Source organism: Pan troglodytes, chromosome 1 (assembly GCF_028858775.2).
Source record: "Pan troglodytes isolate AG18354 chromosome 1, NHGRI_mPanTro3-v2.0_pri, whole genome shotgun sequence".
NCBI lineage: Eukaryota > Metazoa > Chordata > Mammalia > Primates > Hominidae > Pan > Pan troglodytes.
The window spans coordinates 174,299,477-174,323,351 of NC_072398.2; the positions used below are offsets into that span (position 1 = coordinate 174,299,477).

The 23,875-nt window shown below is 37.0% G+C and overlaps 1 protein-coding gene and 1 long non-coding RNA gene across 7 annotated transcripts in view; one reads left to right on the forward strand and one right to left on the reverse strand.

Annotated features, from left to right (window-relative positions):
• Positions 1-23,875, reverse strand: part of PRKAA2 (protein kinase AMP-activated catalytic subunit alpha 2) — a 70,038-nt gene that overhangs the window by 32,369 nt on the left and 13,794 nt on the right. For all 6 annotated transcript variants that reach the window (XR_010153841.1, XR_010153840.1, XM_009458687.4 and 3 more), the window contains one exon: positions 8,519-8,660. Coding sequence is in view for 1 of the 6 variants with exons in the window: in XM_009458687.4 (XP_009456962.1) it covers positions 8,519-8,660 (142 nt within the window). In the remaining 5 variants the exon portion in view is untranslated. The remainder of the gene's footprint in view (positions 1-8,518; positions 8,661-23,875) is intronic.
• LOC104008212 (uncharacterized) lies at positions 5,156-17,479 on the forward strand. The gene is made up of 4 exons (XR_682698.4): positions 5,156-6,220; positions 13,147-13,268; positions 14,464-14,607; positions 16,018-17,479. It is a non-coding gene; the product is annotated as an uncharacterized LOC104008212 (long non-coding RNA).

The window sequence follows — 23,875 nt, forward strand, 5'->3', positions numbered from 1 at the left end:
AGGACTGTTGAACAGAACTTCCTACAACGATAGAAATGTTTTTTATCTGCTCTGTCCAACACAGTGGTCACTAAACATATGCAGCTATTAAGCACTTGAAATGTGGCTAGTGTGACCAGACAACTAAATTTTTCATTTTAATTAATTTAAATTTACACAGCCACATGTGGCCAGTGGCTACTGTATTAGCCAACACTAATCTAGATTATCACTTTGGTTAAAGCCACCATAATCTCCCAGGTAGACTATAGCAATAGCTTCCCAACTGGTCTGTCTGCTTCTACTTCTGCCACCATACCCATTCTACACTACATTCATATCATGTTACTTCTCCAACTCTCCAAAAGTTCCTATTTAGAACACAATCAAATTTCTTAGCAAGGCCTTCAAATCCCTTTGTTATCTGGTCCCCATCTACTCTTAGAATTCCTGAACTACTTCTCTTCTCCTCACTCCACTCCTGAGAGTACATAATCTTCCTTTGCCTACAACACTTGAAGTTTGCTTCACCTCTTTGATGTTGCTCTTCCCCTTGCTTTGAAAACACTCTGTCCCCAGATTTTCACATGTCAGATCTTTATCATCCTTTAGGTCTTAGGTCAAACCTATCTTCTTAGTGAGGCTTCCTCATACCTAATCTAAATTAGCCCTTCTTCTTTCCTAGTCACACTCTGTGACAGCACGATGTTTCATTCTCATAGCACTTATCTTTGCCTAAAATGATCTTGTTAATTTGTTTACTTACTGTCCAGAACATAAAAAACACAAGAAAGAGACTCTGTCCTTCATGATTATATCCCCTATGCCTAGAACAGCACCCAACCCATAGTAGGTGCTCAATAAAAATCCCATTAACAATTGCTTCAAAGAGAATAAAATACCTAGGAATCCAACTTACAAGGGATGTGAAGGACCTCTTCAAGGAGAACTACAAACCACTGCTCAATGAAATAAAAGAGGACACAAACAAATGGAAGAACATTCCATGCTCATGGATAGGAAGAATCAATATCGTGAAAATGGCCATACTGCCCAAGGTAATTATAGATTCAATGCCATCCCCATCAAACTACCAATAACTTTCTTCACAGAATTGGAAAATAACTTTCTTCACAGAATTGGAAAAAACGACTTTAAAGTTCATATGGAACCAAAAAAGAGCCCACATTGCCAAGACAAGCCTAAGCCAAAAGAACAAAGCTGGAGGCATCACGCTACCTGACGTCAAACTATACTACAAGGCTACAGTAACCAAAACAGCATGGTACTGGTACCAAAACAGAGATATAGACCAATGGAACAGAGCAGAGGCCTCAGAAATAATACCGCACATCTACAACCATCTGATCTTTGACAAACCTGACAAAAACAAGAAATGGGAAAAGGATTCCCTATTTAAAAATGGTGCTGGGAAAATTGGCTAGCCATATGTAGAAAGCTGAAACTGGATCCCTTCCTTACACCTTATACAAAAATTAATTCAAGATGGATTAAAGACTTAAATGTTAGACCTAAAACCATAAAAACCCTAGAAGAAAACCTAGGCAACACCATTCAGGACATAGGCATGGGCAAGGTCTTCATGTCTAAAACACCAAAAGCAATGGCAACAAAAGCCAAAATTGACAAATGGGATCTAATTAAACTAAAGAGCTTCTGCACAGCAAAAGAAACTACCATCAGAATGAACAGGCAACCTACAGAATGGGAGAAAACTTTTGCAATCTACCCATCTGACAAAGGGCTAACATCCAGAATCTACAAAGAACTTAACAAATGTACAAGAAAAAAATCAAACAACCCCATCAAAAAGTGGGCAAAGGATATGAACAGACATTTCTCAAAAGAAGACATTTACGCAGCCAACAGACACATGAAAAAATGCTCATCATCACTGGCCATCAGAGAAATGCAAATCAAAACCACAATGTGATACCATCTCGCACCAGTTAGAATGGCGATCATTAAAAAGTCAGGAAACGACAGGTGCTGGAGAGGATGTGGAGAAATAGGAACACTTTTACACTGTTGGTGGGACTGTAAACTAGTTCAACCATTGTGGAACACAGTGTGGTGATTCCTCAAGGATCTAGAACTAGAAATACCATTTGACCCGCCATCCCATTACTGGGTATATAGCCAAAGGATTATAAATCATGCTGCTATAAAGACACATGCACACATATGCTTATTGTGGCACTATTCACAATAGCAAAGACTTGGAACCAACCCAAATGTCCATCAGTGATAGACTGGATTAAGAAAATGTGGCACATATACACCATGGAATACTGTGCACCCATAAAAAAGGATGAGTTCATGTCCTTTGTAGGGACATGGATGAAGCTGGAAACCATCATTCTCAGCAAACTATCACAAGGACAGAAAACCAAACACCACATGTTCTCACTCATAGGTGGGAATTGAACAATGAGAACACTTGGACACAGGAAGGGGAACATCACACACCGGGGCCTGTCGTGGGGTGGCAGGAGAGGGGAGGGATAGCATCAGGAGATATACCTAATGTAAATGATGAGTTAATGGGTGCAGCACACCAACATGGCACATGGATACATATGTAACAAACCTGCACATTGTACACATGTGCCCTAGAACTTAAAGTATAATAAAAAAATTTTTTTTGAATTAAAAAAAAGCCATAATTCCTGCTCCTAAGTACTTCAGTCTTGTGGGAAATACCAATAAGAAAATGTGCAATTACAACACAATTTAAGGGCTTTGGAAAAGGTGAACATTGAGTGCTTTGAGAGCAAAGAGGAGTTAGAGCCTAACCTAGTCTTAGTGAGTAAAGTAGGTTTTCAGGGGTACAGTTGATCCTCAGACAATGTGGGTGTTAGGGTGTCAACCCCTGTGCATCAAAAATCCATGTTTAACTTTTGACTACCCCTAAACTTAACTACTAATAGCCTACTGTTGAGCAGAAGCCTTACAGATAACAGAAATAATTAACACACATTTTGCATGTTAAATGTATTATTTACTGTATTCTTATAGTAAAGTAAGCTAGAGACAAGAAAATGTTATTAGGAAAATCATAAGGAAGAGAAAATATACCAACTACTCATTAAGTGGAAATGGATCACCATCAAGGTCAATATCCATCTTCATATTGAGTAGACTGAGGAGGAAGAGGAAGAGGAGGGGTTGGTCTTGCTGTCTCAGGATAGCAAAGGCGGCATAAAACCCAAGCATAAGTAGACCAATGTGGTTCAAACCCATACCGTTCAAGGGTCAAATGTAATTGCACTTAAAAGACAAGTTGGAATTGGCAGCCTAGGGAAAGGGAGATGTGGATAAAGTATTCCAAGCAGAGGAAACAGCTGAAGTACAACAAGCAAGATGGTAACCTGACAGAGCAAAGAAAAATGGATAAATTCAGAGGACACTTAGGAAAAAGAAGTGCAGACCTTAGTGATTTATTGTATGTAAGAAATGAGGGAAAAGAAGAAATTAAAGATTTTGCCCAAGTTTGGGACTTGGGAAACTGCATGAATGGTATTTTCATTTACCTCCCTCCACTCTCCCACCGCACCCTCCAAAAATAGAGAAGTAAATTTGGAAGAGAGAGAAAAGTTCAGCTTCAGGTGACTCTGTGACTTTAGAATGTGAACATCCGATAAACAATTTGATAAATGTGCTCAGAAATCTGGAGAAACAAAAGGGCCAGAAATCATAAAGATTTGGAAATCTTCAGCATAGAGATGGCAAATGGCACCATGGTAGTAGATGAAATCATCAAAAGAGGGTTCACTAAGAAAATTACACTAGCTCAGTGTACTTGACTGCATCAATACTTAACAGCCAGGAAGATAAAGAGGGGCCCATAAAAGAAAGTTTTCAGAATAAACAAGAATGAAAAAAAGAAAACAGAAGCCTGAGGTGTCATGTAAACCTAGAGACAACATTTCAAGGTGGTGCTGGAGGTTAATGATGTTAAAAAGCAGGCCATAGGTTAAATAAGATAGACTAAAAAGAATTAGGCTGGGCATGGTGGCTCACGCCCGTAATCCCAGCACTTTGGGAGGCCAAGGTGGGCAGATCACGAAGTCAAGAGATCAAGGCCATCCTGGCCAATATGGTGAAACCCCGTCTCTACTAAAAATACAAAAATTAGCTGGGTGTGGTGGTGTGTGCCTGTAGTCCCAGCTACTCAGGAGGCTGAGGCAGGAGAATCGCTTGAACACAGGAGGCGGAGGTTGCAGTGAGCCGAGATCATGCTACTGCACTCCAGCCTGGGCAACAGAGTGAGACTTTGTCTCAAAAAAAAAAAAACAAAAACAAAAATTAGACAAGATCATCTCTACCAGACTAACAAGCATCTTTTGACCAAGTAAAATCAAGTTGCATTAAGAATTATGGAGGAAAGAAAAACAAGGACAAAAATCAATTCAACAAATTCTACTTCATAGGAAAGTTTGGATTTCTCTTTAAATCCTATTTGCGCCTTTTAATTTTCTACCAGTGGGTTTTAGGTCATTCATTTGTAATTTTTTTTTTCAATTTGGGTTAATAAAGAAATCATGCAATAAATATCCTTCATTCTTGGCATTCAATGCTCAAACTTTCTTGCTAATTCTAGAGTCCCATTTTTGCAATAAGGAAACTATTCCTGACAGTCCAAGGCTACACAAAAGAAAACCACTGAAAGGGTAAGGTTGCTCTCTCTGTTTAAATCACTAACACTGTTACAGACGATGTAAGCTTCTTCTGTAGCAAAAATACATGAGTGTTTCTTTGTTTGTTTGTTTTTTGTTTTAAGATCAGATCTACAATTAAAGAGGCAATGTAGCTGAATGAATTAATCTCAAGGCTGGAAGCCAAAAGTTTTAAACTGCAAATTCACCTCTGCCAATTACTTTCTGACCAACTCTGACAATCTTCTATAATTCCTTCAGAAAATAGCAAATAATTAAATAATCCTATATCAGGATGAGACAGTCAAACAAAAATAAAATGATTGAAAGTAAATATAGAAATGGAGGCAAGAAAACACTGATAAATATGACATCAAAAATAAGTCTTCGGGCCTGGGCGCAGTGGCTCAAGCCTGTAATCTCAGCACTTTGGGAGGCTGCGGCAGGCTGATGGTTTTGAGCTTAGGAGTTCGAGACCAGCCTGGCAAAATGGCGGAAAGCCTGTCTCTACAAAAAATACAAAATTAGCAGGGTGTGGTGGCACATGCCTGTAGTCTCAGCTACTTGGAAGGCTGAGGCATGAGAATCATTTGAATCTGGGAAGCGAAGGTTGCAGTGAGCCAAGATTGCACCACTGCACTCCAGCCTGGGCAACAGAGCTAGGCTCTGTTAAAAAAAAAAAAAAAAAGGAAAAGAAGCCTTAGAATCCTCATGACAATTATGACAATTGCAACTGCTTATTGATAAAATCTGATTTGTGTTTTTAGGAACTGGGAACTGTACAGATAGTAGGACTCATACCCAAATGGGTAAAATTTCCTCAAAGTCTTTCAGGGTTGGCATTGTAAAAGTGATGAGGTCAAGGTATAAGGCAAATATGGAAAGATCTTTCCCTTCTCCACTTTCATTCTAGCATATGACACTTTTAGTCTGACTATTTCAGCTTTCTCTTCTCATAGGAAGTGGACACTCAGTGGGGAAGAGCAAAGAGATTTAGCTTAGATGTTACCCAGTAACTAGAACAAAGTCATTAATAATACGGAGTTGAAGTCAGAGACTAACTGTTTCAGTTAAGTGAAAACCATTTGGAATAATGAAAGAGGACTGGAATTAGTTTATAAGTTGCTAATTCCTGCTCTGGGCCAATGTTTATCAAACACTAGGCATTATACCAGTGCCAACACATTTAATCCTCAAATGAGGTGTCCCATTTTAAAGTTAAAGAAACAAAGGATAGGAGAGGTGAGTCACCAAGCTCACGGGTGGAATTTTAATTCTTATGACAATCTTTAAAAACCTCTATATACATACTCTGGACCATCTAATACATAGGTCCTGGATGATAACCTTATAATCAAGTACTGCCATGCAATTTCAGGAACCTCATTTTTTTGTTTAGGTTTATGACTAAGTGAACTTCAAGTGAAGATCATATGACATTGAAGCTTACTCTAAGAATGAAGGTTTCCTAGCAGCGATGTGAGAACTGAGTCATCACCGGTCATCCACACCAATCCCATAAAAGCCTGCTCTGAACAGTCAGTGGCATACTCTTGCTGCCGGTAAGATGCACCACATGGGTCCCTTCATTAAAAATACCAATAAGCCACAGTTCACTAACAATAAGTACAGCAGTAAAGACTAAATGAATGTTCCAAATCTCAACAATAATTGGACCAGCCATTTATTTGAGGATTTCAAGAATGATGCTGTATTAGTTTCCCATTGCTGCCATACTTCAAACTCAGTGGCTTAAAACAACACAAATGTATTATCTTACAGTTCTTTATCTTAAAAGCTTGACATATGTCTCAGTGGGCTAAAATCAAGGTGTCAGCAGAGCTGTGTTGCCTTCTGAAGGCTCTGGGGCAGAATTTCTTTGCATTTCCCAGCTTGTAGAGACTGACTGCATTCATTGACTCATGCTCCCTTTCCTCCATCTTCAAAGGCAGAAACGGCCAGTTGAGTCCTTCTCCCATTGTATCATTCTGATGTTGTTTCTATGTTTAGACCTTTTTCTCTGACTCTTTTCTTCTACTCTTCTCCTCTACTTTTAAGAACCACTGTGTTAATATTTGGCCCACCTACATGATCCAGGATAACCTCCCTAGTTTAAGGTCAGCTGCTTAGCAATGTTACCCTTTGCCATGCAACCTAACATATTCACAAATTCTGGGAATTAGGAAATAGACATGGGGGGCAGGTATTACTCTGCTTACCACACTTATATGCTACTCTTGTCATCAAGTAAACAACATAACTCCACAGGGTTATCAAGTTGTTCCCATTAATGCTGACATTCAAAGACTGCTCACTGACAAAGGTCAGCCTAAATATAATGCCTGATTTTAATGAACTAGCAAATAACATCTCAGAGTTATTAATACTGCTTTTTTAATAGTATATTTATATGAACATGCTTTCTCTGTACCAATCTTATTTGACTCACAATATAAATTTAGTATTTGATCTCCTCTTACTGTTTCCACTATTAAACTCTCTAACAATGATTTTGGTTGTTATAAAACACTGTTATTTGTCACATTATACTATTGATACTGCTTTGAATTCCATTGATTCCATTGTTTTTTTGTATTTAAATTGTGAATTTCTTTTGGTTTCATAGTTGTATTCGAACTATATGCATATAAAGTTTATACATAGGGCTTTGTTTCTTAAGAAATGGTATATTAAAAATAATTAAGTAAAAATGAGGGATCCATAAATTTATTATTTCTTTAAAAGGAATTTATATAACTCTCAGTTTTAAGAAAAACTGGAATGCTGGAGCATTAACAGCATGGCATTTGGAATCAGGTTTGACCTCAACTACCAGCTCTGTGACTTACTAGCTGTGTGGCCTTGGATAAGCTGCTATTACTTTTTAGAAAATGCAGTTTCCTTGTCTATAAAGTAAGCCTACTTTAGACACTGATCATGAAGATAATATTAAATTAAATAAGTAAAATGCTCCACACATTCAGCAGAACCTTGACAAAAAAAAAAAAAAATGCTTGGTACAGTTCCTGACCACTATCAGGTACTCAATAAGTAAGAGCAATACTTATTTTATAAAACTGTATCCAAGCTTAAAGATAAATAAGACAATTTTCAGTGTCTAGCACGTTACATTTTCCCAACAAATATTAAACTGCAACTTTAAATGATTGAAAGAAACACATTATTGCACAATGAATATTTAAATTTTCTAGGGTCTAGTCAATTTTAAAATAATCTATTTATCTTTCAATTACTTATCTTATTTATCTCAATATTTACCTAACTTTTAAGTTTATAATTTATTCCAAGGGGAAAAAAACACATTTGCCTTCCTAAAAGCTTTATGGTTATAGTACTACTTTCAGTTCTGCAAGTAACATACTATGTGAAATAATCTTTGACATATACTTTCTATCTTTCCAAAGAAAAAAATACCCTGAATGTTAGTGAAAATTGACTAGATAAAAATTATAAAAATGAATCTAGAAATGTCAAAGCCCTGAATGACATTTAAAGTTGGATAAGAATCAACTTCTAAATGTGATGAATCAACTTCATTCATCACTTGAGAATTGATGTACTAATTTAGAAACATAAATTAAGTACTAATTTAGAAACATAAATTGAGTACTAATTTAGAAACATAAATTGAGTACTAATTTAGAAACAATGTCTGTTCATTCTAACCAAGAGTATGCAAAAAAAAGGACTGATAAAGGTTAAATGAATTAACACTTGCTGAATATGAACATGAAAAAAAATCTTTGTAAAAGGTTAACAATTAACAATTATAATAAAATTCCTAAAAAACATTTTAAGATAGGTGTCTCTTTGGTATTATTAGATACAAAAATACTTACAGTTTGATAATATGAGGATGACGAAAGAGTTTTAGATTTTGAATTTCTCGTTTTATTTTTCCAACAACATCTAAACTGCGAATCTTCTGTCTATTTAAGATTTTAACTGCCACTTTATGGCCTGTTAATTGATGTTCTCCAACTAAAGAAAAGAAAAAGGAAAAAAAAAAGTGGTATCATATCAACATAATCATTTATTCATGCTTCCTTCCATTGTGCCCTAAACTTCTCTACTCATATATACCATCTTTACATCCCTTGTTGTACAAAACTACAGTTCTTTTTACTTCTATTTCTTCTATTAGAGTATGCACTCTCTGAGGACAGAAACTGTATCTTAGTCATCTCTGTATCTTTTGCACCTAACAGAGATGTTCCTATTTGTGGAATATTTGTGAAAATGATTACTGAATTCTATATTCTTACTAAAAACATAATCAACTTTAGAACATTGTTTGGACAGGAGAGAACTCACTGTTTCATTAATCTCTTTGTTTCTCTTCTTCTGTTTAATGCCAGTCATTGTATTATAGAAGAATAAATAGTGTAATAAATCAAAAATTCACAATAATTACTATTTCAACAGAGAATTCACACCTAGCCCTTTTTTGTGCCTTTTTCATAAAGTCCTCTTATTTTCCCCCATTTGATGGAATCTCTATCTCTTTCAAACTGTTTTAGAATGTTTATAAAACTCATACGTCATTTACCATTTTTAATCTTTTATAAACATTTGCATTTGTGACAAATCACATGACCTGAGCTATTAGCTCATACTCTCCTTGGACAAGATGACCAGTGCTCATCTGAATCTCTCAGGAAGTATATGCGCACAGTGCTTTGTACACAGAGGTGCTAAATCAATATATTCTATGATAAATATAGTCATTCTGTTTTTTCATATAACACATTCATGGCATCCACACTAACAATGATATCTTTAAATACTGTTCAGGTGAAAAATCCCTCAGTCGAGGAACAAATTTGTCAGCTACCTCTCCCATTTTCCTCAATTCTAATCTAATCTTTCACTATTCTCCTCAAAACATCTATCTAACCCTCCTTTCAGTGACAAACACCCTTTTTATTTCTTTAGAGAACATGGAAGTCATTTGGAGTGACTTTCCCTATCTTTTCATTTATTTATTTTGAGACAGGGTATTGTTTTGTTATCCAGGCTGGAATGCAGTGCTGTGAACATAGCTCACTGCAGCCTCAACCTCCTGGGCTCAAGTGATCCTTCTGACTCAGCCTCCCAGTAGCTGGCACTACAAGAATGTGCCAGCATCCCCAGCTAATTTTTCTTTAAATCTTTATAGAGGTGGGGTCTCACCATGTTGCTCAGGCTGGTCCTGAACTCCTGGGCTCAAGTGATCCTCCTGCCTCAGCCTCCCAAAGTGCAGGGATTACAGGTGAACCCCAATTTCCTCTATCTTAAAGGCTTACTTCTGTCCACATCCCTCCTCCTATTCAAAGCCAGTCTCATCAACTTTGGCCTTGAACCCATCTTTTCTACACTCTCCTCATATTCAACCTTTTTCCTTTTCTAATGGCTATTTCTCTTAAGCCTATCCAAATCATATACCCTCCAAAACTTTTCCATTGATCCTGTATCTTCCTCTAGTTTCCAACTTGTCTCATTAAAATTTCTCAAGAGTAGTTACAGTAGTTACATTTATTGCCTTCTTTTCCTCCCTTATCACCATCCCTAAATTCACAGCTATCTGGTTTCCACCTCCACTCTACGGATACCAAACGGTCACAAAATACCCATTAATTAACAAGCCATGGATACTTTCCAGTTCTCAGATTACTATAATCTCTATTTCATCAGACACCATACCTCTTTTTGGTGGTATTTCTCTCTCCTGTTTCTCCTACTAACTCTCAGATGGTTTCCTTTATGTCCTCTGCCTGTTCTTTGAAGGTTAGTATCCCCAGGTTTCAAACCTAGGCCCAAGGTAGACCCTTATGTTATGTCATTCATCTCCCATAGTTTTAATTATCACCCATATGCCAGTGACCTCTGTCCCTCCTTTAAATTCATATTTCAAGATCAATATCCCACAAACAACTCAAGTTCAATGCATTCAAAACTAAATTCAAGGGCCAAGCATGACAGCTCATGCCTGTAATCCCAGCACTTTGGGAGGCTGAGGCAAGTGGTTCACTTGAGCCCAGGAGTTTAAGAGCAGCCTGGGCAACATGGCAAAACCCCATCTCTACTAAAAATAAAAAATTAGCTGGGTGTGGTGGCACATGTCTATAGTCCCAGCTACTTAGGAGGGTGAGGAAGGAGCATCCCTTGAGCCTGGGAGGCGGAGGTTGTAGTAACCCAAGATGGTGCCACTGCAATACAGCGTGGGTGACAGAGTGAGACCCTGTCTCTAAAAAAATGAAAAACAGAAACAAAAAAACCACATTCAGCATTCTCCTCCTCTTCTTCACCAAACTTGTGTCTTCTATTTCACTTGGTAGCACATAGCATATATGCTACAAATGAAAAAGTCAACTGACATAATCTCCTAAATATTTCTTGGAGTCATATTTTAACTCGTTTTGAGAAAAACATTAATAACGATGACAAAAGTGACCATTAATGACATTTATTGTTTATTATGTACTAAGCTTTATTCTAAGTGCTAGCTTCCCTGCTCTCTCAACTCTATGAAGTATTATTACCCTCCAGTGTATAGATGAGAAACCTGAGGCACAGAGGAGCTAAATAAGTCACCCGAGGTCACACAGTAAGTGATGGCATAACATCTGACCTGGGCTGTCTGACTTCAGAGCCAGCATAACTGCCACAGAGTAATACCCTCAGTCAGAGTACTCCAAACATGTAATGTGATGACTTAGGAAGAACTGAGTTTCTGTTGCTGGAGATTATTTTTATCTTAATAACTTTTGCAAACTGTAAATTATGTCAAAAAATTTAATGAAGCTTGAAAGTTACTTTCTCAGCATATAAAACAAACAAAGTGAGACATATCAAGTTCAAGCAATATAACTTGCTAACATTTCAAAACATGTTTCTAGGACTCCAGAAAAACCTTACCGATTTCTAGGAACTTTCTATTCAATTAAAATAAGTTGGTTTCTTGATACCTGGGTAGTTTATTACTCATCTTTGGGAATTTTATAAGACCCAAACACCTTGCCAGGCTGGTCTAACAAATACGTCTCTCTCCTTAAATCCCCGATAGCCTCAATGAAATAACTAGCACTGAAATCCCTACAATGGGGATTTAGCCTTTTTTGCCTAATAACGTCATAATTGGTACTTAACCATAATTAAATCCAAACCTAACCACATTCCACCTGAAAGCTGAATGAATGTTCCTGAAAATCTTATAATAAATACAGATTTAAGGTCAAGAATTTCTTCTATGTATATTACAGATATAAACTTTTGTTTGTGTAAATCGAAACAAAAGAAATTAAAAGAAAAGGCTTGGATGCCTCAAAGTTTTATTACCATTCATTCACTCAATCTCAAAACATTTGCCGAGCATATGCAAGAAACGTTGATCATAGACACATGAGAAGAGATTTTTTAATACGCCTCCAAGTTTTGGGGGGTGGGGAGACAGCAATAAATAAACTGAAATAAATCTTGTACAGTATTACATCTGCCTGAAGACTGTCAGATATACCATATTCGTAAAGAGTAGATGAGAAATAAAATTATAAAAACACCAATAATAAATAATCTTGCCATAATTTATCATGTATATACATAAATATCCAGATCAATACCTACTTTGACAGGAGCAATTAGGAACATTCATCTGTTGAACAATGATTTAATGAAGGCCTACTCAAGTAAGTAGCTATACTAATTACATTACACTGCTGGTTGTCCCCCAATATCTTCTGCATCCTTCTTTCTCCCATACATGAAACTCCCAAATTACAACTGAGTACATGGCTACCCAGCGTACAGCCTGCATCTTAGCCTCTCTTGTAACTATTAATAGATGTGGCCACATGAGTATGTTCCAGCCAATGAGATATAAAGCAGAAATGTCCCTGGCAACTTCTTCCTCATCCCTTCCTTCATCCTGAAGCCTAGAATTATCAAAGCCACCACCATTTTGCACCTCAAGACCAGACTTAAGAAGGGGAGAGCAATAGGAAAGAGAAAACCATATTTTTTACACCATCAGACATAACAACAGTCTACATCACCTGCTCAGACTTTTACAAGACAGCAAAATACTGCTATTTGTTTAAGCCATTCTTATTTTGGATATTTCTGTCACTCAAAGCTGAATCTAAATAATACACTATTTAGAATATTTTAAAACTCAAAAGGTTTGGAATCTAGTTCAAATTTCCAATTTTGCTGAGTAACCATATATGAGTTGATGGAAACACATTTTAATTTATAGTCCACACAATTTTTTGGATTAAAAAGTTAAAGAGCTCTACAAAATTATCACCAATTAGTGGTTCATTTTGTTTTTCCTAAATTTTAGCCAAAATACACAAAACACTCTCTAAAGCTATGGAATTTTAAGAGGGGAAAAATCCACACTCACCCAAACTATGCCTTTTATATTTTACTTTTGATAAGGTGAAGAATTGTCACACAGAAGGAATTAAACTGATTTATGTTGTTCCAGAAGGCAGAACTGGGAACTGTCAATAGACTCTCCTTCAACTAACAGACTTGTCTGATCCATGAAGCCTCCCCTAAACTTGCTTTTCACCACTCTGGTCTATACTGAAAATTTCATTTTTTAAGGTAACTACTATATGCTGAATATACTTTTTTTCCACCAGATGTATAATGCAAACATTTACTTGATTCTCAGTTCATCTCTCAATGCTAGATGGGATGGGGTCAGAGGCTAGATCCCTTGTGTCTTCGCCTATTGTCAGGAACACAGATGCTGGCAATAATAAGCCAGGAAATGGGGCTGGGTAAAAATTTGCAGAGAGGTTAAGAATTTGCCTGTGGTCACTCAACTAGTAGGTGAGTGACCATGGTAGATCCCAGTAGGCAGGGCTGGGATTTAAACCCAAGCAGCATGTCCCCAAAATCAGCACTTTTTTTTTTTTTTTTTTCTGAGACAGTCTGTCACCCAGGCTGGAGTACAGTGGTACGATCTCAGTTCACTGCAACCTCTGCCTCCCGGGTTCAAGTGATTCTCCTGCCTCAGCCTCCCAAGTAGCTGGAATTACAGGCACGCACTACCACACTTGGCTAATTTTTGTATTTTTAATAGAGACAGGATTTCACCATGTTGGCCAGGCTGGTCTGGAACTCCTGACCTCAGGTGATCTGCCTGCCTTAGCCTCCCAAAGTGCTGGCATTACAGGCATGAGCCACCGTGCCCAGCCAAAATCAGCACTCTTAATGCATCATCCAGTATTCAAACAGAGGAAGCTCAGCCATTTATCAGGATTATCATAAGATAAATTACTGCATTAAATAACAGGTTGGAGTAGATCAAGGCTAATTCCCCTTCCAACTCTAAGACTTTCCTAATGATATCCCTGAGGATCATTCCACATTGAAGGGTATAAAGCTTTTAAGCCACTCCTGCCTCTTGATGATTTTGGTTGCCACTTTCTGGATGCTTTTCAGTTTTGACACATTTTTCTTTATATACAAGACACAGAACTTCACACAGCTGTGTTATACAGGTATAAATACACAATTGTTTTACACAAAGATTAAAAGTTTTCAAATTTCCAATATCATTCCCATATGAAGTCCAGCATTTTTTACCACAGGCAAGACACTACAGTTTCATAAGGCATAGTTTGGAACACTTCTGTATCTGTACATCATCCCATAGTAATTCATATCAGATACATCCTCATTCTATTTTAATATATTATATAGTTTAGGATATTATCATATCTAATAAAACAAAAGGAACAATTAAAAAATAATTATTTGGGGCCTAAATTATAACCTATTTTTCTGCTAGGATCAAAGAAAAGAGTTGCCAAAATGTAAAGGCTATGGAAATGCTGCATAATAATTTGAACTAGCTCAAAGAAAATGAAGCTTCAGTCCACAAAAAGAATCTAAGTACTTAATTTCACATGCTCCACTGGACAAGGTGCTGAAGGTGGTATTTCTTTTTTTTTATTATTATTATACTTTAAGTTTTAGGGTACATGTGCACAATGTGCAGGTTTGTTACATATGTATACATGTGCCATGCTGGTGTGCTGCACCCACTAACTCGTCATCTAGCATTAGGTATATCTCCCAATGCTATCCCTCCCCCCTCCCCCCACCCCACAACAGTCCCCAGAGTGTGATGTTCCCCTTCCTGTGTCCATGTGATCTCATTGTTCAATTCCCACCTATGAGTGCACTCTAAAGAGTCCCTGACTGGTATACAAAATTTGTTTTTAAGCTACCTTTTTGGTGCTTGAAAAGTTTTTCTTCTCTTTGGAAGTGTGGCAATCATAGTGCTCCCAGGAAGTTATTAGTCTATATAATAAGTAAAATCAAGTCTATCATCATATTTTATCTAAATAAATAAAATCAAGCCTACCATTGTATTACCATAGCTTAAAAAGTTTCTTAGAACTTTTGGGACATATTTGGGGTGGTCTGACTTAAAATTTAGACTAAAAAGAAAATGTGCACTAAGTCCTTCAGGAGGGTCTCCAAGTGAAGGCACAAGAGAGACTATCAAGAAATGGACATCATCCTTCAGGGTGTCTACAGAAGTCAATTTATAATCCAGATTTGTAGCAGGGGTTATTCAATGACAGTTAATTATTCTTTCTCACAAATCTGTGAGGGATACCTTAGCAGGTGTGTATCTATATGTATATATACATGTTTAACATTTTATATACATTGTTTCATTTAAGCTTTTAATGACTGTATGAGGAAATTTTATAGATGTGGAAACTAAGACTTAGAGAAATTCAAACTGACTAGTAATGGACAAAATCAGTATTTAAATCCAGATCTATCTGATTCTAAAGCCTATGTTCCTAATGATTACACTGTAATGCAATCTGTGGTTACCCAATGAAAGATTTAACTCATAATATATAAAATAATGCTATCGTATTAAAGGTATTATAGAATTTATTAATACACACCATATGTAATAATAATTTGGGTTTGGGAGAAGTGACACTTAGAATTCCAAGTTTAGATGCTAGAGATATAGCCTTCCAGTTGGAGTGGCATTTTTGGCTACCAGTTACAATGTTCCCCTCACGACCCTAAACAGTCTGAAGGCCAGACCTTTAAATTGGCCCTAAGTTTAAGAAGTGGGGGAAAAAAACATTGGGGGCAAGAATGAATGAAATGAGGAACGAGCATAGATAAGTTTTGGTTCTGATGGAAGGCATGTGTATCAGTCCTAGCCAGCTCCACTATCTTATTTTCTGTAGACCCTGAATTAGAAACACTTCTCTTTCCACTAATTGCTTTTGACCAAAGTGTCCATATGTTATGAAATACTTTAGTAGTAAGAAAGATTAGTCTTCTGTATACCCTGTAATTACAGGTAAGGCAAGCTGACTGAAATGAAAAGCAAGGGGAAGATTCAAGAATTTTGTATGATGGTGTTGGACAGAAGCTCTGGTAGTCAGGACAAATTATGGTACCATATAGAATGGAGGCTCCACTGATATTGGGAAGCTGAAACCCATTCTACACTCACAGCATGTTATGCACCTAATTGGAAAATTGGAGTAAGAAGGTAATCAGAATGGTTGAATATTAAAGGACTTCATATAGTGCTATAGGTATACATATAGTATTTATATAATACATATATGTGTCTCTGCCTGTCTTTCCTGTACCATCATTCACTATTCCCTCACCTCAAATGTTATACTTCAGTCATTTAGAACTATTTGGAACTTCCCATAAGGACTGTGCTTTCTCTCATTTTCAGAGCCAACACATGCCCAGTTTATGATAAGCATTCAGCAAATTTCAGTTGAACTGCATTCAATGGAATAAATAAATGCCATTAAATATGTGAACTATTTAAATTCCCATTCACCAAATCTCCAATGCATCACATGTCTATGTCTCATTTGTCTTTCAAATGAAGTACCGTCTTTCAGTAAGCATTCCCTAACTAGCACCCCATTCCCCAACTCATTCCACCAACTCAACAGTCTGATTAAGTGATGTTCTAATGTAATCCCACAGCTCCTCTTCCTGGTGGCTCTTAACATCAAGTGCTGTAATTACCTACTTTGCTGTTGTTGTTACTGATCTCCTTTACGGTGGCTAGCTCCTTCAGAACAGGTTCTGTGTCTCATTTATCATTGATCCTTGGCATCTGGCACAGTACTTAACACATAACTAACACTCAGTAACTATTTATTTACTGTATGGAAAAAAATGCATGACTAACTCTAATACTTGGGGCGCATGAATATACGATACAGGCTTCACAATCTACTAGTATTGCTGCTTTAGAATATGAGGTGTATGTAAGTTTGGTGTGCTAATCACTCTCATATCTGAGCAAACCAACAAACACCTATCAAAAGAGAGTTATTATGTATATATTCCAAGTCCTAAAGAATCCTATGTAGTACTGCATTCCAGAAGCTTCTAAATATGGAAAAGAATCAGAAGAAAAAATAATAACCATCAGCACCAGAACTACAATTTACTCAAGGTCTGGGCATTACGAAAGAAGGTACATGTCTCACAGGAAAACAGATTTAGAAAAGAGGAGATCTAGATAGTCAATAAACATGAAAAGGTGCTCAATATCATGGGTCATCAGAGAAAAGTAAATTAAGACCACAATGCAATACAATACCATAATACACCCACCAGAATAGCACAATAAAAAAGACAGACAATGCCATGTATTAGTCAAGAAATAGAGCAACTGGAACTTTTATATGTTGCTGGAGGGAATGTAAATTAGTGCAAACACTTGGGAAAACAATAAATTGATGCAAAATGCATAACTACCAAAACTGAACATATATATACTCTATGACTCAGTGATTTCACTCCCAAGTATTATAACCAACAGAAATGCTTAAATTAAAAGTGCTCAAGTGCTTTGAGGTATTTATAAGAAGCTTTCAATGCTGCTAATCTATGTACTTAAACTTTAGGTAGCAAAGATCTAAGAAATGGAAAGAAAAATACTCGTACATTGTACTTTAGAAAGGTACTAGCTAGGCCGGGTGCGGTGGCTCAAGCCTGTAATCCCAGCACTTTGGGAGGCCAAGATGGGCAGATCACTTGAGGTCAGGAGTTTGAGACCAGCATGGCAAACATGGTGAAACCCTGTCTCTACTAAAAATACAAAAACTAGCTGGGTGTGGCGGTGGGCACCTGTAATCCCAGCTACTCACAAGGCTGAGGCAGGAGAATCGTTTGAACCAGGGAGGCGGAGGTTGCAGTGAGCCAAGACAGTGTCACTGTACTCTGGCCTGGATTTTTTTTGGACGCTGTCTCAAAAAAAAAAAAAAAGATAGGAACTAGCTAGAGTGGGTATCCAAGGCAGGAAAGACCAGACAATTCTGGGGCCTAAAAGATAAAGCAATTGAGGAAAGGTAGTTATGATATCAATACAAAATAGGTAATTCTGAAAGGCAGCTAATAATAATGGTAATGCGTGCCTCATACTTAGCAGGCTGTTTGTATGTATGTATACATATGTGTGTGTGTGTGTGTGTATACACATATACTTATGCATACATGTGTTTCTATGTATATAAATGCATTAAGCACTTTATATATTTTTTAATTTAAATTCTACAAGAGTTCTTGTAAAAGAGAAAACCCAGGCTCGCAGAGTTTAAGACACTTAACCAAATTGCATATAAGCAATCAATTTTGGAGCTGTGATTCAAAGCTATACCTTGTTCTCCAAAGCAAGTCTCAAGGGGAAAAAAATTTGCTCTCTTTGCATTTCCTAAGAGTCCTGAACAGTCCTATTGCTACTGTTAAAAATACACCAGAAACTACACACACAAACATGCATGTAAAAAAAGATCAAAATATTTTTAAAGTTAAAAATAACTTATTAAATATAAACAAGTAAATATTAGACCTGAAACAACATCTGAACTAAAAAGAAAAATATTTTAAAAATTCAAAAAATTCATGGAAATGCATATTATGAAAAAACTATGCATGGATATCAAAAAACTTTTGTACCAAAATAAACTATTACATGTCTGAACAGGATCTAGTTTGAGGCACTAAGAAGGATAAGCAACAGTTTGAAAAGAGTCCCTACTAAAGCAACATGAATTCTGCTAATGTTAAAGCAAAAACAAACATCAAATTTATATCAAAGCATTAATGGAAGTATGGTGAAATCATTGAGGCCTTATGAAAAGTTTATGGGAACAACGACTCAAAGAAATCAGCAGTTTACAAATAGGTAATTTGTTTTAAGAAGGGACAAGAAGAGTTTTTTGTTTTGTGTTGAGGCAGGGTCTCACTCTGTTGCCCAGGCTGGAAGGCAGTGATGCAATCACTGCTCCCTGCAACCCTGACCTTCTGTGTCAAGTGATTCTCCCACCTCAGCCTCCAGAGAAACTGTAACCATAGGCGTGCACCACTATGCTCAGCTAATTTTTTATTTTTTGTAGAGACAGGGTCTTGCTATGTTGCCAAAGCTGGTCTCAAACTCCGGGGCTCAAGCGATCTTCCTACCTCTGCCTCTTAAAGTACTGGGATTATAGGGGTTAGCCACCATGCTTGGCTGACAAGATGATTTTGAAGATGAAGCCCATAGCAGCAGACCACCCTCACAGATTTGTAAGAAAAAAAATTAATATTGTTCATGCCTTAATTGAAAAGGACAGGCAGAAATGATAGCCGACATCATAGGCATGTCAATCGATTTAGTTTGACACAACTCTGCCTAAAAAGTTAAAGTTGAGCAAACATTCCACTCAATGGGTGTCAAAACTGTTGCACTCAGATCAGCTGCAGACAAGAGCAGAGCTCTCAATGGAAATTTTAAATAGGTAGTTTCAATATCCTGAAGCATTTCTTCGAAGAGTTGTAATAGGAAATGAAACATGGCTTTTCCAATATGATCCTGAAGACAAAGCACAGTCCAGACAATGGCTACCAAGAGGTGGAAGTGGTCCAGTTAAAGCACAGTGGACTGGTGAAGAGCAAAGGTGGGCTAGGCGCAGTGGCTCACACCTGTGAATCCCAAAACTTTGGGAAACAGGGGCGAGAGGATCGCTTGAGCCCAGGAGGACGAGACCAGCCTGGCAACATAGCAAGACCCCGTCTCTTCAAAAATATTGTTTAAAATGACCCAAGTGTGGTGGCACAGGCCTACAGTCTCAGCTACTCAGGGGGCTGAGACAAGAGGATCACTTGAGTTCCAGGCTGCAGTGAGCTATGATTGCGCCACTGCCCTCCAGCCTCGGTGACACAAAGACCTTGTCTCTTAAAAAACAACAAACAAACAAAAAACAGAGCAGAGTTCATGGCAACAGTTTTTTGGGATCTTCAGGCATTTTGTTTATTGACTTTCTGGAGGGCCAAGGAACAACAACATCTGATTATTAGAGTGTTTTGGGAAAGTTAGCCAAAACTTCAGCAGAAAAACTCCCATGACAACGCTCCTGCTCATTCCTCTCATCAAACAAGGGCAATTTGCATGAATTTTCAAGGAAAATCATTAGGCATCCAACTTACAGTTCTGATGTGGCTCCTTCTGACTTTGTTTCCTAATATTAAAAAAAAACACACACACACCTTTAAAACAAACCCATTTTCTTTTAGTTACTCATGTAAAAAAGACTGCACTGACATGGTTAAACTCTGAGGACTGTAAATTCTTTAGGAATGGACTAAATGGCTGCTATCATTGCTTACAAAAGTATCTTGACCTTGATGGCATTTATGCTAAAAAATAAAGTTGGCCGGGCATGGTGGCTCATGCCTGCAATCAATCCTAGCACTTTGGGAGGCCAAGGCAGGAGGATCACATGAGCTCAGGAGTTTGAGACGAGCCTAGGCAACATAGTGAGACCTCGTCTGTATTTAATTTTTTTAAAAAAATCATCTCCATTTAATTAAAAAATTGAAATTAAAATTAAAAATGTTTATATTTTATCTTTTAATTCCAATTTTCCATGAATTTTTGAAGTGCTGTCATATCTTTTTCTCAAAGATATATAGTCCCAAATATAATCTGATGTTTCCTTTTTAATCAAAAGTTAAACTGCAGAAAAAAAGAGATTCTTCCTAAATTCAAGTTCTCATAAATCTTTCATCTTAAGAAGACACTTTCATCTTAAGAAGGCACTTTCTAAATTATTTTGAACAACAAATGACTATATGTAAGACACACTTGCCTAACAAATGTATCAATCTTTACTACATGGGAGAAAACTTCTGATGGAATCAGTAACAACAAAAAAGATACTTATCAAGGATATAGTAATATGATAATTATCCCTGAAGAATGATTTCACACATACAAATGTAGAATATCATTTTAAAGTCTTTTAAAGATTACTTTAAAAATTAGTATACTAAATAGTTACAACATAGTGAAGCTTATAACTCAAAAAGACAAGTGAATAAAAACACCTGTGGTTGTAACATTATATTAGCAGGTACCTGTTACAGTATTGTGTATGGATTCAAAAGTATTGGATCTCAAACAACTTAAATAACAATAAATATGGTATTCTAGAAAGCCATGGTAGATACTTGAAAAAATACTCCCAGTAATGACAAGAATCTGAAATATGACAGTAGAAAAAAATATATTTCTAAAATAATATTTTTATATATGGTTTTAAATTCACGTTTTTCTAAAATAATAAAAATAGAAAAAAGACAAGTACAGGAATGTGTAAAATAGCATTAATCATAACAACCAAGATGTAAAAACTACCAAATTTCCATCAGTAATAGAATGGACAAATAATAGTATAGTCTTAATGCAATACTATATAGCAATGAGAATGAATTACAACTACATGCAATGACATGGATAGATCTCATAAACATAATCCCATGTAAAGAAGCCAGATACAGTAGAATTCTGTCTCTATAAAGTTCAAAAACAGGTGATACTATCCATGGATAGTGGTTCCCATTGGTGGGGTGGAGGTTGGAAACAAGGGAATATGGGACACAAGGGGACTTCTGGGATACTGGTCATTTTCCATGTCCTTATCAAAGTGGTGGTTACATGGATGTGTTCAGTTTGTGAAAATTTATTGAGAATTTATGTAAAAGATGCCAGTATACTCTTGTATATGGAGTACAATAAAAAAGTTAAGAACATTTGGAGGACACTATATACCTAAGCTGTGACAAGCCAAGAGATCACACATGTATCAGCCAGTTGGGCCTCATGGGGTGGTCAGCAACCTTTACTCATTCATGTCAAGAGCCATAACTCTGGTGATCAGCAGCATTATGTAATGCACAGATGTTCCGACCCCTACCATCCCCAGACTCCTGCCAAAACAACACAACGCTCCTTTCACCTTTGCCCATGGTGAAACAAAACAATCTCATTGCTCTTCTCCAAATTTCCTTTCCCTGAAAATCCTTTAAAGTTCTCTAAAGGATGGTTCTCACAAGAAAGCAAGAGACTTCCTTTCCTTTTTATCTACAACTTATTAAATAAGTACCATATTTATTAAATAGCACTTTACGTACATATTTAATTCCCAAACCTCCCACAAGGTAAATATTATTATGCCCTATTTACAAGTGAGCAAACTGGAAATTAGAAATTGGTGAGTGACAGGATGGTGTATCTGCCTCTAACGCCCAAGCTCAAAATTCACACAATTTTACCCTTCAATAATCAGGTCTCCTTGATTACAACGTATCAAGGGTGCTCACTTGCATGCTTAAGAGGATAAGCATTATCTCTAGCATTAGATTTGAGAAATGAGGTTACAGTGAAGGGATAGTCTAGTAGTGATAGGCTAAGGAGGGAGGGACAATGCATGAAAATAATCAAGTATGGAGAATTGCTGTGTTCAGTTAGAGAGTAAGGCTGGGGTAGGGCTGTGGCCTTTGTATGGATCAGATATACTAAGGTTATTCATTAAGAGGTGCTGAAAAATCAAGAAAATAACACATGAACTGAAAGTCTTAAGAGTCTCTAAATCCCCTAATAAAATATGTAAAATGAACTTAAATGTTATTAAGAGAATGAACTTGTACATCCTTGAAGTCTTTCGTTCATTTGCTCATTCATTCATTTAACAAATATGTTCTGAGTGTCTGATGTGTACTAGGCATTGCCTTGAATTGTGAAAATAAATGGAACTTGCCTTCTGGTGGAGAACATAAATAATAAACAAATATATAACATTATAGTTGTGCTTGGTATGTTAGAAGACAAAAAATAAGGAAATTTTCTAATAGAAGAAACAGTGATGTAATGATGATACATGAAGAAAGCAGAGTGACAAGGTGACAGGAAAATGGGCTATTTTACATAGATCAGTAAAGACTTATAAAAATAATTTATTTTAGTAAAGACTTGCTCTACACCTAACTTCTTTAATTATATGATATGCTGTATTCTGCTTTATTTATTTAGAGACAGGGTCTCTCTTTGTCACACAAGCTGGAGTGCAGTAGGACACTCACAGCTCACTGCAGCCTCAACCTCCCAGGCCTAAGCGATCCTCCCGCCTCAGTTCCCCAAGTCGCTGGGACTATAGGCACGTGCCACCATAGCTGGCTAATTTTTATGTTTCTTGTTGAGATGGGGTTTCGCCATTTTGTCCAGGCTGGTTCAAGGAATCCACCCGCCTCAGCCTCCCAAAGTGCTGGGATTACAGGAGTGAGATATGACACCTCTGCTTTATTTTTAAAATAAGTGTTTATACTGGCTTTAGATTATAACTTTAAAATATTTCTTTAAAATGTTAATTTGTGCAGCAGCAATAAAAAGAAAAATAAATAAATAAAATATTTAATACCTTTTTTTTTCCTTTTTTTTTTTTGAGACAGAGTCTTGTTCTGTCACCCAGGCTAGAGTGCAGTGGCATGATCTCAGCTCACTGAAACCTCTGCTTCCCAGATTCAAGCGATTCTCCTGCCTCAGCCTCCGAAGTAGCTGGGATTACAGACATGCACCACCACGCCCAGCTCATTTTTTGTATTTTTAGTAGAGACAGGGTTTTGCCATCTTGGCCGGCTGGTTTTGAATGCCTGGCCTCTCATGTGATTCACCTGCCTCGGCCTCCCAAAGCGCTGGGATTACAGGCATGAGCCACCGTGCCCAGCCAATAAAATACTTCTTTAAAATTTAAGTTAATCTAGGATTCCGCAGGAAAATCAACTTTCTTTCTACATAATCATTTAAGATTAAAAAATAGAGTCAGGAAAACAGTTTACAGCCAAGCATGGTGGCTCATGCC